Source organism: Ciconia boyciana, chromosome 6 (assembly GCF_034638445.1).
Source record: "Ciconia boyciana chromosome 6, ASM3463844v1, whole genome shotgun sequence".
Lineage (NCBI taxonomy): Eukaryota > Metazoa > Chordata > Aves > Ciconiiformes > Ciconiidae > Ciconia > Ciconia boyciana.
In genome coordinates this window covers 48,827,938-48,842,771 of record NC_132939.1, presented here as the reverse complement: position 1 = coordinate 48,842,771, position 14,834 = coordinate 48,827,938, and the positions used below count along the sequence as shown (strand labels likewise).

Below are 14,834 nucleotides of genomic sequence, written 5' to 3'. Positions count from 1 at the left end.
TGGTGTGTTGCACCAAAAAGCCCCACAAGAATAAGAAATTAAAAAGGGGGGGGGGGGGGGGGGAGAGAGATACTAATAAGCTAAAAGTACTGTTATTTCGGTCTCTGACAGGAAACTTGGTGCTCCCTAAATCTATCCGTAAAATGCATTTTGAACTGTCAGATCACTTCCACAGTTCTCTGCAGCCTTTCCAGTTTTTTTAAGATTCCATTTAAAATGCCAATATGAGGAGCATACGTAGCATTTCACTGTCTGTACCACCCTTGCGGTATATGCAGGTAAAACTTCTAACTTTTATCAAGGAGTTAAATCAGGTTTTCTGTAGTGCATCTACAGTGGTGTCTAACAGTATTTTTCTGTTACAACTTACAGGTTGGGTTCACATCACTTTTCCATTGTATTGATCAGCATTGATGCCAGTTTGAATGTTTTAATAGTTGCCTTATTAAGTGTAGGTCATCATGCTTAAATGTTAAGTGTTCTTTAATAGTGCCTTAATGCTAGCATTCTTGTGGAAATTTTTTTATATGCCAAGGCTTTATTACCAGCATGCCGGAGATCTGTTATTTTTGCTACCTTTATTCATCAGCAGTTACCTAATGAGTGGACCAGTTCCTTAAATCTTTTGAAGTCACTTAAATATAGGATTACTTTGGAAGGAGTTAGGACCTCTAGTACTCCTTTCACTTCTCTCACTAGCATCTCCCCTGTTCAGCTTATATATTCGGGAGTAGATGGGAAGATGAGGATTATACAGAAGACTTCAGAAAAGTTGTTTTGCATTTATTAGATGTTGTTTTAGCTTTTGAAATGTTTGTTATTTACATGAGATTAAAAAAACAACAAAATTTCTGCTGGAACAGAGTGTTAGCAGAAAGAGAAAGAAATGAAAGTAATTTTTAAGGGACATGAAAATACATTCTGGAAGGTCTGGAGAAGTTATTTTGTATGTATCTATGCAAGATCATCTTAAAGCATCTTTTTTGCCCTCCTGTAAAAACTTTCTGCATGTGTTGAGGTCTGTTTCTGTTTGTGGTACATCAAATGTGAGTAAGTCATGGAGTTTCTATTTTTAATGGCACATAGGGAGTGACGGGACTAATGTTGCCTTTCCACTGCTTAGATGCTTTAGAAGAATGAAAATCTGCATAATTATAAATTTTTTTGTAAAGGCAAATTGCAAGGACCAGAACATTTACAGTAAAGGAGCAAGAATGGTTGTGGTGACAAAAGGCTGCAGTGCCCAGAATCTGGCCTGGACACTGAAGTTCCAGACTAAAATTGGTAAGGACATCTTCTCAGGGTGGAGGGCAGGAAGGAAGCGTATGTACATCAGCCCTCTGCTGGAAAGCCTAATATTCCCCTCCTCAAATGCATTTTAGGTCCTGTAGTTCATAGACAAGACTGTAGCCTCATGTGAGTAATCAAAGTAATAGCTCTGATCTTACTAAACAGCATAACTTTTTGCACGTCTTTCTTTCAGGAGCCTCTTAACAGTGAAGATGATGTGAGTGATGAGGAAGGACAAGAACTGTTTGATACGGAAAATGTTGTTGTATGCCAGTATGATAAGGTAATCTCTGCAGAACAAAATCGGAGAATTCTGCTTTCTCTCTTGTTCTTCCTATCAAGTCATAATTTTAAAGTACTATCTTTGTGACTGTTAAGTACAGGTAGATCTGTCAAGATTATAATGTGAATGGTAATATAAGAATTAGCTATTGTTTGTTTTTAAAACAGATTTGTGTGACATGTTTGTACTAAACTAGGTAATGAGTAAAGCTTAGAAAAATTTGGCTGCATTGTCTTAATTATGTATTTTTGTGGCCTTTAACAAAAGGTCAGTCCTTTGGGCTCAGGAGAAGTGAACTATTATAAGTTTGTACATTTGCTGTGGCCATAGTGGAAGAAGTAATCATGATTTAGACTTGTGGGAAACTGTTCCTTGATCACTAAAAATATCTCTTCTTGATGATAGAATAATTATTGGAGGAGAAGGTTCTTTCTGTGCTATGCGTTCTTTACAGAAATGGCAATGTAGAATGCTTTTGCTTATTTTGCTTTAAGTTCTGCTGAACTGTCTTGCCCCTCTATAATGACTAATTTCTTGCATATTTGCTCTGGAATATGCAAGGATTCATCCATGTCTGGAATTGTTTTAAATGTGTCTAGAGGATATCAGACACCTTTTTACTGAGGTAGTACGCAGAAAGATTATTCAGTGTGGATTTTCTTTCTTTCCTACGCCAGATTAATTGGACTACGATGAATAAGGATCCTTTTTAAAGCAGAAAAAAGCTGTAAACTAAGCTTGTTGAATAAAAACTCCTACATTGCAAAGAATGGCTTGGTTAGAAAATCCTCAGTTGTGCCCAGACTCTGCTTAGACTTGTCATCAGATTCAACAGAGAAGTTAAGATAGAGGAAAGTGGTATCAGTATCTACATCCCAGCCATCTGTCTCCTCCAGACTGTAATACAAAACTGTTAGTTTCGAGACAGTTGGTGACGATAGTGAGGGACCTCAGAATAGCAGTCAGAAAAGCTTGTTGCTAAAGCTGAGCAACAGGAACTACTCTGAAATCCTCACCCTCTTAAAAGTTAAGAATGTGAACTCAGTAGGGAACAGTGTCTATTGTTAACCTCTAGGGCCACATGCTCTGAAAGGACTTCATCACTTATCAAACAACTGTTGTTCAGTTTGTCGCTATAAAATACACAGGATCAGTTCAGTTGTTCTGAGCTAAGTTCCCTCTTTCACAGTGTCCTGCATCAGCTGATGGTGGGTGCCTCTGGAACAATGAGACAAGGGCAAACAGGTAGCAATGCTCATGTAGAGCATTTTACCATCCTTCTGTGAACTGTCTCTTGAGTGAGAGATAGTGGCTTTGTATCAAATGGCCAGGAAAGGATTTTTTCCTTAATTTGTCAGAAATTAATTTGATTATTTTTTGAATCTTTGTAAACTTTGTCTTATGACAAGAAGTTTCATAAATGAATAATGTGATGTGTGGATGATTTCCCAGTTTTTAACCTATTAGTTTCATATGATACTTCCTAGTTCTTTATTTAGACGAGTGGTTCCTCTGCTTTCTTGGTGCCTTTTATGATATTGCAGACCATCATAACCCTCCTCAGTCATGTCTCTGAAATCAGAGCTACACTTTGCTTGGTTGTTACTCGTACAGCTGTCCAAACACTTGATTATTCTTGCTTTTATTCTCCAGATCTGTTTCATTCTTCTGTATCTTACTTGATACAGGTAGGTAAGGTTGAGGGAGGATCAGAGCCATTCATAACACAGGTGAACCTTCAATTTATTAAGTTGTGTAGCAGTGTTCTGCAATAGTTCGTGTGTGCTTTTGACCTGACTGAACTGAGAGCTTTCCATGAGAGCTGATGTTCTCATGGAAAAGTCTTAGAACATTGGGATCTCATTCCTGACTTGTAATTGTCAACTCATCATTTTTTTTTCATTTTTTCATTTTTCTCATTTTTTCATCATTTTTCATTCATTTTTTCAAACCCATCATTTTTTCTATCCGTGTAAGTTGGAATTGTTTTATCTATCGTTACTACCTTCATATGCATTGAATGCCACCATTGTTTTATTACACAGTGCGTTAGGGCAGTAACATCATTCTGCAGCTCTTCAGTAACTGTTCTTTTGTATCATCAGTGACTTTTTGTCATTTTCCAGATGATTTGTGAATTCTTAAACCATGCAGACTCCAGCCAGCACAAAACTTTTCTGGAATGATCTCATTTCACTGTAAAAACAGTGTTCTTACCTTTTTTCCCCATCTTTATTCAGTTATTTAGTCATCTGAGGACCTTCCTTCTTACTTCATGGCAGTGCACATGCTTCTGATGAGGGATTTTTGTTGAATGCCATTTGGAAGGGCAAGTAGAGTATATAAGCCAGACCTTTCCTTGTTCATTTATTTGCTGTTGCCACTGACTTTTCAGCTTAAAGTGAGCACAGACCAAACAATAGTACTAATAATAGATTGAGTGCTATGGTCATATCTATTCTGGTGCTACTCGACTGTTTATTTCTACAGCACTAGTAGTAGATGATAAGACTTCCCATCCTTGATGGAAACTGAAAAATTGCAATGGGATTTCCTTGTTTTTATGTCTTCTGTAAAATTTTCTTAACTTTTTTTAGATCGCCTAGTTACATTTTTATGTTTTATCTGCAAAAATTTATGATAATCTTTTCTGGTTTGGGCAGCATTTCAGTTTTCTGAAAGATCTTTTTTTTTCTTTGAATATCTTGTTGTCCTGCTGCTTAATTGTACTGGTGGTCTTCGCTCTTTCTGATGCCTGTTTTGATAGGTGGCAGGTATTTATCTGCTCTATGCTTACAGTATGTGGGGGGGGGGGGGTTGGTGGTTTTTTTATTTATTTATTTTTGTGTGTGTTGGGTTTTGGGTTTTGTTGGTTGGTTGGGGTTTTTTAGTTTTTTTGCAAAATTTACTCTTCTACCTTTAGACTGAATTTAGTTCGGTTTCCTTTAGTTTTAAATTAAACATAAGAACGTAAATTTAGTTAACACTCTTCTAGTGGATTTATTGACTTATTACCCCTGGGAAAATGTTTGTCTTATGTAGTTGCTGTTAGTTCTGGTGACATTTCCTAACTTAAGCCCTTCACACTGTCTTGAACCAAGAAAAGGATTGTGTGTTTTGTGGGTTCCTGACAGCTCCTTCATGAAGTAGGACTTGACTGTATAGTGTCTAAAACAGCCTCAGTGCTGCACATTGGTGTTTACTCAGTAGGCATAAGGTAATTGAAGTCTTCCAATACTACAAGTATTTCTTGTCCTTGTATCTTCTCTGATCTCCTTCACCACATTGGTCAACCTGCTTCCTATAGTCAGGTAGTATTTGTTTGGGAATGGGCATGAAGAAAGAAGAGTTACTTCTGTATGGAATATTTCTGTAAAGCGAATATGAATAAAACTGTTGTTTTATTCTTTGTTTTATCCTGTGTCAACAGGAATATCCATTAGAATCTGAAAATCCATCATGTCACAGGCTCCCTTAATATGGACTCCCTGGGGAGCAAGAATGGAATGAATGTCTTTTTTTCTTTCTTTCTTTTCTTTTCTTTTCTTTTTTCTTTTTTTTTTCCTCTCCCCTGTCCTAGTATTTCTTGAGTTGTTGCAAATAGCTGGACTGATCTCCCATCTTAATCTTACAAATTTCTTTTAAACAAACCCTTAAAAGGGCCAATATTTTAACTGGAAAGACTATAGTTGAATTTGAAGCTTCATGCCATCGTCCCCAATACTGGACATGTCACTTTTCTCACTTGACAGTTTACGATGAGAATTGGAGTGTAAATCATATACAGTGACTCGCCGTTGAGTAGAAATTACAGAATACAAGACTAGTCATATATTCTGTGTCAGCTTGTGTATTTTGTACCATAGAGATTTTCAGACTGAAAACCTTGTAAATAATCCACTTGCCTTTTAACCAAAACTTAACTTTTGGAAACCCAGAGTCAAACTCTAATATTAGAAGTAGAAAGTTGATTAGGCCTGCTATCTATCTGTACATAACTTAATCAAACTAGTTTTCATGCAGAATGGAGTTTAGACAAGAGATGCAAATAACAAAACTTAGTGTTTGACCCTTTTAGGGATGGTTCAAAATGTTAGTCTTTCTGTTACAGTGGTTGAAATGGGGATTTCTGGCTTTCAAGTGGAGTTTTGTGGCTATCGTAATCAAAGATAATTTAATCAAATTAAAGCAGCACAGGTGGATATGTCTCTCTTCTTCCTTTCCAACCATCTCTAAAAATGTGCTATACGCTTTAGATTTTGGAATGCCTCTGTGCTTGCATGGTTTTGTGACAGTTGCTGTCCCTGGTTTAAAAAGTGAAAACAGAAAATACTGCTATATGCATAATGAGTTTTTGGTTTTCATAGCGAAATACAGAATTGATTTTCAAGATATTTGTAGTAATTTAGTAATGTATGTCTAATAGTTATTTTCATATTTTCTTGCCCCTATAATTTAGTAATAGTTCAACTTTTTCCCCTGTTTTTAGATTCATAGAAGTAAAAACAAATGGAAATTTCATCTCAAAGATGGCATCATGAATCTTAACGGGAGAGATTATGTATTTTCCAAAGCCATTGGGGATGCAGAATGGTGAAGTTTTAAAAGACAAAAAAACTCCCTGTAAAAGGAAAAAAAAAATCAAAAGCAGGAAGGTTGAGACTTGGACGTATACTCCAATCGAAATGTCTATCTGCACATCAGAAACAAACAATAAACAAAAGTATTGGAACAAAGGTCGAATGTGGCAACAAAGACACTACTTCAGATGAGCAAGCCATGGACTGTAGCACCTATAGCATTGTCTGGGAGCTGGTTTTGTGTGTTAGGAATATCTTAATTATCAATTCTACATACAGGTACCTACAGCTGGTATTTAGCATGTAAGGCTTTGTCACCCCACCCCACCCCCCCTTCTTCCCTTGATTTAAGATTTTAAAATACTTCTTCCACTGATTGAAGGAACTCTTCCCTTTGATAGATTACTAATCTGAAAATGCTTATTGTGTGTACAAATCTTTGCTTTGAACACTTCCTTTTGGTAGTGAGGATGGTCAGAATGTTACTTAAACTGCGTGCAAGCTTTGTACAGAAGGGTAAGAATTAAGGTGTTAAATTTTAAATAACTTGTATAAGGAAAATATTTTTAATTCTGATATGCTCATTAATTATTATATCTATTTGTTGTTTCCAATTCAGTTCCCCGTAAACAGGTTGTTGTTTCTAGCAGTTACAAAATGGTAAAATGATCATTTATATTTCAAAATTATTTTAATTTCATGTAGGTGATACCTTTTATTTAGGGCTGTATTTTTTAAATACTAAGCACCTGTAGCTCCCCCCCACGAAAGTCAGATTGCTTAACTTGTTAATTATATTCTTGCTGTTTGGTGGTGGTTCAGCATCACTGAACTGAAACAAATAATATAGTTTCCATTGATATTTTAAAAAGGCTTTGGAGACCTTTTGAATCAAATGTGTAGGTAATGGCATAATAGATGCATTCCTTCACCTGCTTACTACATATGTAGTCCAGACATCCACAAATAATTCAGCAGACCACTAGAATGGTTAAGTTTTTAATATAGAAAATCACATTTAAAATCTAACATCCTGGCTGCAACTCTGTTAAACAAAGATCCGCTTTACTAAAAAGTATAGCCATAAGTTACCTGCAGCAGTTAATCTCTCTAAAGTTTCCAGGTGGCATGTAATTTCATGAAGAGAGCTGCACAGCTTTGAGAACACAAATTTTGTTAAGAGTATCTTTAGACTGTCTTGGTAACAGAAGATCAAGCAGTCGGATGCACTAAACCTTGTGTAGTCACTTTTTCACTTGCCTTTTCCAGAGGTGTGGTTTTGTGGTGTGGGGCTTTTTGGGGGTGGGGTTTTTTTGTTTGTTTCTTTGGGGTTTGTTTTTGGTTTTTTTTGTTTTTTTTTTTTTTGTGAAAAGCAACAAGGTTGCTCCCCGCTCCTTCCCTTCCTCTCCTGAGAAGTGAACACCTTTTCTTCATGCATAGGTTATTTTTGCAAATCCTCCTTTTGGAAATGTAGTTACTTTTGAATGAGGAGAGGGAATGGGCATTATACTTCAGAAACTGTTGAGGAAGAAATGTTCATGTGGCTCACCATTTCAAAAAAATTTTAAGTTTCATTGGGTGCTTGGAAAGATAATGAAAAAAGGACACAGCAAAGATAATTTTAATTAAATTGGGGAAGACTTTCAGAAGCAGACATTTGAACCATGATTTCTGACCTTTTTTTGCTTGAGAATGTTAAATAATGTTTAAAAAGTTTCAAAGTCACAAGTGTATTTTAGCAGTAATAACGACTGCTCTAATTTTCATTCTGTCTGATTTACTTGCCTCCAAGTGCATTCATAGTCTCAGTAGTACGTAGAAAACTCAAAACGCATTGTAAAGAGGGGTTTTTTTGCTGTGATTTTGTACACCTGTGCTCTCATTGATACAGACTAAAACTGCCTGTAGGCTATGTCTAGAGCCATATGGTTGTTAGTAAGCCATCTACATACATAAGCTTTATGAAAAGTTAATTGATGTTTTTTCTAATTCATTCTTAAGTAATGGAATCGTCATTTAGAGTACATTTTTGGCTTGGGCCTTCAAGGTGTCTCAAACTGATTGGTGTTTGCTTTCTTCTGAACAAAGCAGGTATTTTATTTTTATTTTTTCACCACTGTTGACACATCTATGTACAACTGCAATGAAATCAGTAATGTACCAACTAATTTCTTCCCTCACCTTTTCCATATCTGTTACCAGTAAGTCTTAAGTAGTGGACTTCAGAAAAATTCCCGCAATGCTGCACAAGCAAACCAATAAAAGGAAGAAAAATCCCATTAGCTATAGATTCCTGTTTATACTACTGCAACCCAGATTACTTGTACAACACTTTTTTTTCATACATCATAGTGATTTTTTTCACCCACGTACATATACTAGAAGCTGCATAGCCTTTTTATTTATTTTTAAGGGATAGCAGAACTTTAAAGGTAACTTAAGCTTAGCCTGTTCTGAAGGATGTTAGAAGCTTTCTGAACTTGCACAGTCTCTTGCAAGCTAATTGTATGGTATGCTTTTCAGATAACAAGTTTTGTTTTCAGATACAAATACCTGTGAAGTTTTCAGAAAGCCAGTCAAACATGAACATACCAAACTGTGCTCTTATTGCTACATCAAGTGTTCCTTTTTTTAAATCAAAAAGCATGTTTTAATTTCATTTTATTGTAGCAGCTTGCTGTAAGAATGTAGTTTGCTTAATTTTATTATTGTACTTGAATTTTTAATCATGGTTTTAACAATGTAACTGAACAGACCATTTCATTAGGTTCCAAAGAAACCATTCCTTTCAGAGGGCAAGGGATTCCCGTGTTCATTGTTCATAAATGTTTGCGCCCCCCCCCCCCCCCCCCTTGAAAATAGGTTTTTTGGTTGCAATTTTTTTCCCCATTTAAATAGTTCAGTATTATGGAAACAATTAATGATCTCAAGAGGGCTTATGTTAAAATTTGCACAGATAATGGAGCACCTTTTTATGATGGAAAAAATGGGGAAAGATAACTTCATAATTATAACCATGATGGCTGATGGAAACTTGTAGAGCAACTGGGCAAAATTGGGAGTCTTGTGCCTTTTCAGTTTGCAGAATACCTGTTTTGCCAGTATGACAATACTTTTTTTTTTTTTTTATTCCTGAGAGAGTAAATTTCCTGCAGTGCTTCAATCAGAAAAACAACTTTTTTTCTCTAATTCTGTTGGGTTTTAGTGTGTGCAATCATTTTAAAACATCTAAGTTGAAAACAAATTGAAATATGTTTTCTGTTAAGGAGGTAATAGAGAATTTAGTCACATAAGGAACTTTATATTGGACTATTTAAATAAAATATGTTTTTATTCCCCCTCAGTTGCTGGTTAGTGACAAGATTTCTTTGAGGCTTCATATTCCTTGTTCCTGCATTGTACTCACAAGTTGCATTTGAAGATCATTCAGTTTCCTAAACACGATTAAAAGTGATAATTGTGGTCCAAGTTTATTTCCAAGAATATGATATGTGATTCTGAAGCACAGTTTCTAGAAAAGAGCAAAGAACATGTTGTGTCATGTAACAGATTTTTTTATAGATGTTTTTTCTATTTCTGCTGCACAATTAAGAGTGTTAAAGTAAACTTCATTGAGTCTGTGAAAATAATTCCACCGCTTGACAGTTAGCAGTAATTATGTCACCACATAACACTACCAGAGTAAATTCTTTTAATTCCAGTGAAGGAGTTAGAGACCTTGTTAACTAAAGTTAATTTTGATTCAATCTCTTCAATTCTTAAAAGCTCCTTTAAAAACAATAAAGCCCCCCAAAACTTCCCCCGAAGCGAAAGCTTCCTAATAGAACGCAATAAGATATCCAGGAAGTGAACAGTGGTTTTAGGATAACACACACTGGATTGATACTGGGCTGCCTTCCACAGCATCGTGGGGTTTACTGTGTGCCACCTCACCCACGCACCCCCAACTGAAATTAGAGTTCTTTTCAGACCTTGAGATTAGTGACTATACAAGATGAAGAAACTTGCATATTGTTATATATTGGTGTCTGCCATTTAAAGTCTTGTTTTCCCATTGCTGTGATTGGTTGGGAAATGTGTAAAAACCAGTCCGTTGGTTTCCCTGTTGTCTACTTTTTTCAGGCAGTTCATGCAGTGTGTCTTTTAATTATTTTTTTGGTGGATTAGACATTGTGGAACAAAAGGAGCTTTTTTTAACAGGAAGAACTACCTTGGGTTAGCTATATGTACAGTCATCCAATGAGACATGTTCCAGAGTGCATAGGGTACCAATAGATTACGGAGTGGGGGAATATCCTTTTTTGCTGTTCTGAGCTACTATTGTCAACTGCTGTTGTACATATACTGTTATGTGTAAGGGGGTAAATATATTTATTATGTTTGTAAAATTCATTCTGTACAATTGCAGATCAAGGTTGCTCCTCTGTGATATACAGGATATTATGTTTCAAAGGCCATGCTTGGAATACAATTAGAGAACTTAGTATTTTGATGTACTAAGACCTATTTTAAGTTTAATATTTTGCCTTTGCAAAAACTTTAATTAAAGATGTTATTTAAAAATGTTTGCCACTTCATTTACTATCTTGCATGTGCTTTTGTTTAATATATGAGGCTTAATGACTATTATGTAATAACACTGAAGATTCTGAATTTATTTTCATCACATGCAGGTAACTTCACTGTCACCTACTTGTTGAGTTTGCCTTGCGGACTTTCCATTTATCATCATCATATTGTTACAAAAAAATTTACATTTTAATCTCAAGGCCAGACTTCCATACTTATTTAAGAATTTTGTCCCTGTGGTAACTTGAGACTTGGGTCTTCAGACAACATTGGTTGAGTAACTTGGTGTGCCATCTGGATGTTAGTCCTGTAAGTGGAAATACAAGACAATATTGTAAGCAGTAAAATACAGAGTTCTTGGATGACGGCTGGCTGATCATAAAGTTTTCATCTTCATCAGTGAAACTGATTTGACAGAATTGCTTTCTAGTGTAAGCAGGTGACATTTTTTAGTTCCTGGCTAAAAGCAGTATCTTGAGACATGATTTGTGCTTTGTTTTTAAACTTAAATTTTGAACTTGCAATTCTAAATGTAATTGGAAAGAATGTAAGCTATAGCCTATACTGCCTGTATGGGGGGTTGTATTTTGGAATGCGGTTATTTTGAAGTGATCTTTTAGCTATAGTGGTGTAAATGTATAGCAAACCAAGAATCATAAGGAGTGGTGTTTTTTTTCTAATACTCAAGGGGTCTTTTTCCCTAATACTTTTTTTTCCCTCCAGCCCTCAACAGTTGGGCAAGTCTAAAAAAAACAGTACTGCTTTTCCCGTAAAATTTGCCTTGCTTGTCATCTTGAAAAGGATTTGGAGATGATTCTGGATAAATAGCTATCAGAAATTACGATGGTTTACTAAAAGAGATCATTGCTGTCTGAGCTTGCATACTGTGTAAGAAAAAAACAGCTTGGAGAAATGGCCTGTTGTTCTGGCCAAAATACTTTCAAAAGCAGCCTAAAAAGAGGAGGGAAAGCAGAATGCTGACAAATTAGTAGCAAACTCAAGTTAAAACACAAAGATGGATTTCATCCCTGTAAGGGAGGATGAAAACATTATAATTGTGAATGTTAATTGTGCTCTCCTAGCTGTGCATGAGCAAAGTATTTCAAGGATGGTTTTTGGGCAAAATCAAGTATATTTAAAAATGCCTGATTTTTTTTCGTATCAGTTTGATTTCTTTATGGCTTTATTATTTTAACTGAAGAGGTATGAGAGGATAAGAATCTTGGGATATTAGCATAGCTTTCAGTGTATCCCCATGTAGTTTCAGCTACACATCATTCCTTACAACTTGTCTTAAACTGTATCAGCTTTGGAGTTGATGTTTTGTTTTGTTTTTTCTAACCCGGACTTTTGTTTGTAAAATGCTCTGTTAAAGACTGAAGGTCTTGCTGCTTGTTTTCAGAGCAGACTGTCACACTCTTTTCAAACTATTTTTTTCACCGTTAATGGGATTATGCCAAAACCACTCTAATCCTTTCAGATGTAATGACATCTATAGTACAGTCAAATGAACTGCAGTTGAACTACTTTTAACCTTCAGTATGGATATGTAACATTCAGAAACTTGTTTTTATGACAGTTTTTTTTCTTCAGAGTGAAGACTTCCCCAATTATTTTTGTGTGAAATGCCTGTGCAATTGTATCTTTTTACACAGTATAAATGTGCATGTCCTTGTGTGACCTGAAAGAGGGTTATCTGAAATAATGAGGTAATATGGAGAGAGAATAAATAATTGAAAATAGTGCTTTGCATTACAAGTGATACTGAGTTGCCCATTCACTTCCATAGGTCAGAAACCCCTCTCTGAAGATGGATATTGGTGAGCTGGTATTTTGAAATGCCTTTTAGTAATAACTTTTAAAAAAATAGCTGGGTGTATTTGGTTTACATTTCTAGTTTTTGTTTTCATTTTTAGTTCAGTTTAGTAAACAAAAAGTTACTGAAATTGAAAACAGCAAGTGCTTAATTTGGATAAGTATATTTCAGTAACAAATCCAAAACAAAGACTATCATTAAAGTGTAGAAATAAAAAAGAATTTTGTAACACAAAAAATGTGTTACATATGGACGCGTGATTCTGTCAAGGTAGAAATGCTTTTCCTTTGCTAGAAGAACCAAATGAAGCAGAACTGCAGTATGGGCACACCTCTAGATGCCCAGAACAGAAGAAATGTTTGAATCCCAAGGGAGTTGGGATGCTGCTTTACAAGTGCCAGAACTGGCAGGACTTAATGCCAAGGTAAAGAAAAAACATTCCTAGCTGGTGATGGAGAAAACGGTTTGGACTAGCAAAATAAGGAAGGCAGTCTTTTTTGCCAAACCACCTGGCTTCCTGATTTTTCCAAAGGCTTACTCCCATTTCTCCTAGGAATCCTGCTGCAAGGTCCCCGCAGATAGGGCTCCTCGTGTGTCCTGCCATACCAGTGTCCGAGGATTTCGTACGGACCTTTCCCCTTGGAGGAACAACTGCCTGACTCCAGGTGGGCTGTCCGGATTCAACAGGTAATGTATTCTGGGAAACACAGTGTTCTGGGGAGTGCAGCATTTCTAACAAGGGTGTATCACAGAATTCACCCTGGGGAAATTCTGCTTGTAGGTTTTGCTCTGTCTTGGGTTGCCTTTTTTTTTTTTTTCAGAAAACTCAAACTTATGCAGGATGGAAGCTCTTTCCTTCTGAGTTTACCTTCTTCGAGCTTTTAACAGAGACAAAGCATTAGTGCTGGGAATAATACTTCTGACATACTATTTTTGTGGACTGAATTTGTCTGTCTGATTTTAATAAGTAGTTTTAATCTTAAAACATTAAAGCAGCATCTAGTAAAATTCCGTGTATGTGTAGAGAGTTGACGAATGGCTTGATAAGTGTGGTGATGATACCAATGTTAAAAATTGGTTAGCTAAAAAGAAATATATTCACATCACAGACACTTCTGCACATACCACTTGAAGTTGGTTTTGGGAGGGAGCAGAGGGAAAGTGGAGCAGTTCTTAATTGTAGCAGATCGAGTTGCTGTTAATGTTTATTCAGAATACCTTTTGGCTTTCATTTTCTGTCCTAAGTCATTGTCATATCCTTAAACAGCTTTGTAATTTCTCCCTGAGGTTACTGTGTATATGTTGCCACGTAACTTAAATAATTTTAGCTAATAGGTGGAAAATGTAAAGTACTTCATCAAATAGAGCATGGGGTTTCTTCCATAGCAGAGAAAGGAGATGTAAAGACAATCTGGAAAGACGAAACTGAGAGAGCACAGAGGATAAAGCTAAAAGAAGGTAGCCAGCCTTTAAAAAAAAAAATAAAATCAAAAGAGTGCAAACATACTTAGTTGTTGAAAGAGAAGTGTATATAAGGAATAAAAAAAACTTCTTTTTTTTTTTTTCCTGGACTTTTCATGGGAAGGTGCATCTGCCAGTGTGTCAGCCACCCCTCCTAATTGCCTTTTATCAAAATATACTTCTTGCTGCTTTAGACCGACTTATCATTGCTGGGTTTAATTTGAAATCTGTGGCTGGCTAAAAAAGAATTGATCTGTTGTTTCCACAGCTCCCTCTAGGCAGCAGCAGTAATCCACATACGATTTCGGGAATTCTTTCACTACAGTCAAACTGAAACCAGCATTGTATGTGCAGCACAAATACAACCTTCATGCTGATTGGTATTTCAGTGCTATCATGCATATGCCAGTTAGCAACAAGCCATGGAGAAGACAGACATTCAGACAGTGCCTCAAAATTTGAAGTGAGTTTTTTGTTAAAACCCGTGTTACTGCTTGGATTTGATTTGTTGCAGCTTTGCCTTCACAAAAGACAGGCAGTGCTGTCATTTTTCTTCACTTTTCAAAGAAAAGCTGCTGTTATTTCAGCTGAAGCTGTTCAGCTGTAAGACAGCCAGCTTTGGTTTGGCAGTCTAGCCAGTTACCAGTCTCAGTGTTTGCAACAGGAAGGCTCTTCTTGGCAGCAAAGTAGGTCTTATAAAAAGTATCACAGTATATATGCAAGTGACAATCCAACAATTCCAATCACTTTGTAATGACTGTTTAGTGAGCTCCTAGATATGGGTTGTGAATGAAGATGATGTTCACAACAGATTTCATTCCTTAAAAGAGAGAAG

At 36.1% G+C, this 14,834-nt stretch overlaps 1 protein-coding gene across 4 annotated transcripts in view; it reads left to right on the top strand.

Annotated features, from left to right (window-relative positions):
• Positions 1-14,834, top strand: part of GTF2A1 (general transcription factor IIA subunit 1) — a 68,680-nt gene that overhangs the window by 18,455 nt on the left and 35,391 nt on the right. Inside the window, exons 8-10 of one of the 4 annotated variants that reach the window (XM_072863532.1) lie at positions 1,484-1,573; positions 13,092-13,225; positions 14,268-14,292. In XM_072863532.1, the coding sequence (XP_072719633.1) occupies positions 1,484-1,573; positions 13,092-13,225; positions 14,268-14,277 (234 nt within the window). In that variant the 3' untranslated portion in view covers positions 14,278-14,292. Of the gene's footprint in view, positions 1-1,483; positions 1,574-2,762; positions 2,819-6,062; positions 11,114-13,091; positions 13,226-14,267; positions 14,293-14,834 lie in introns of those variants that run through there. The other 3 variants (XM_072863534.1, XM_072863531.1, XM_072863533.1) reach the window with 3 other exon arrangements.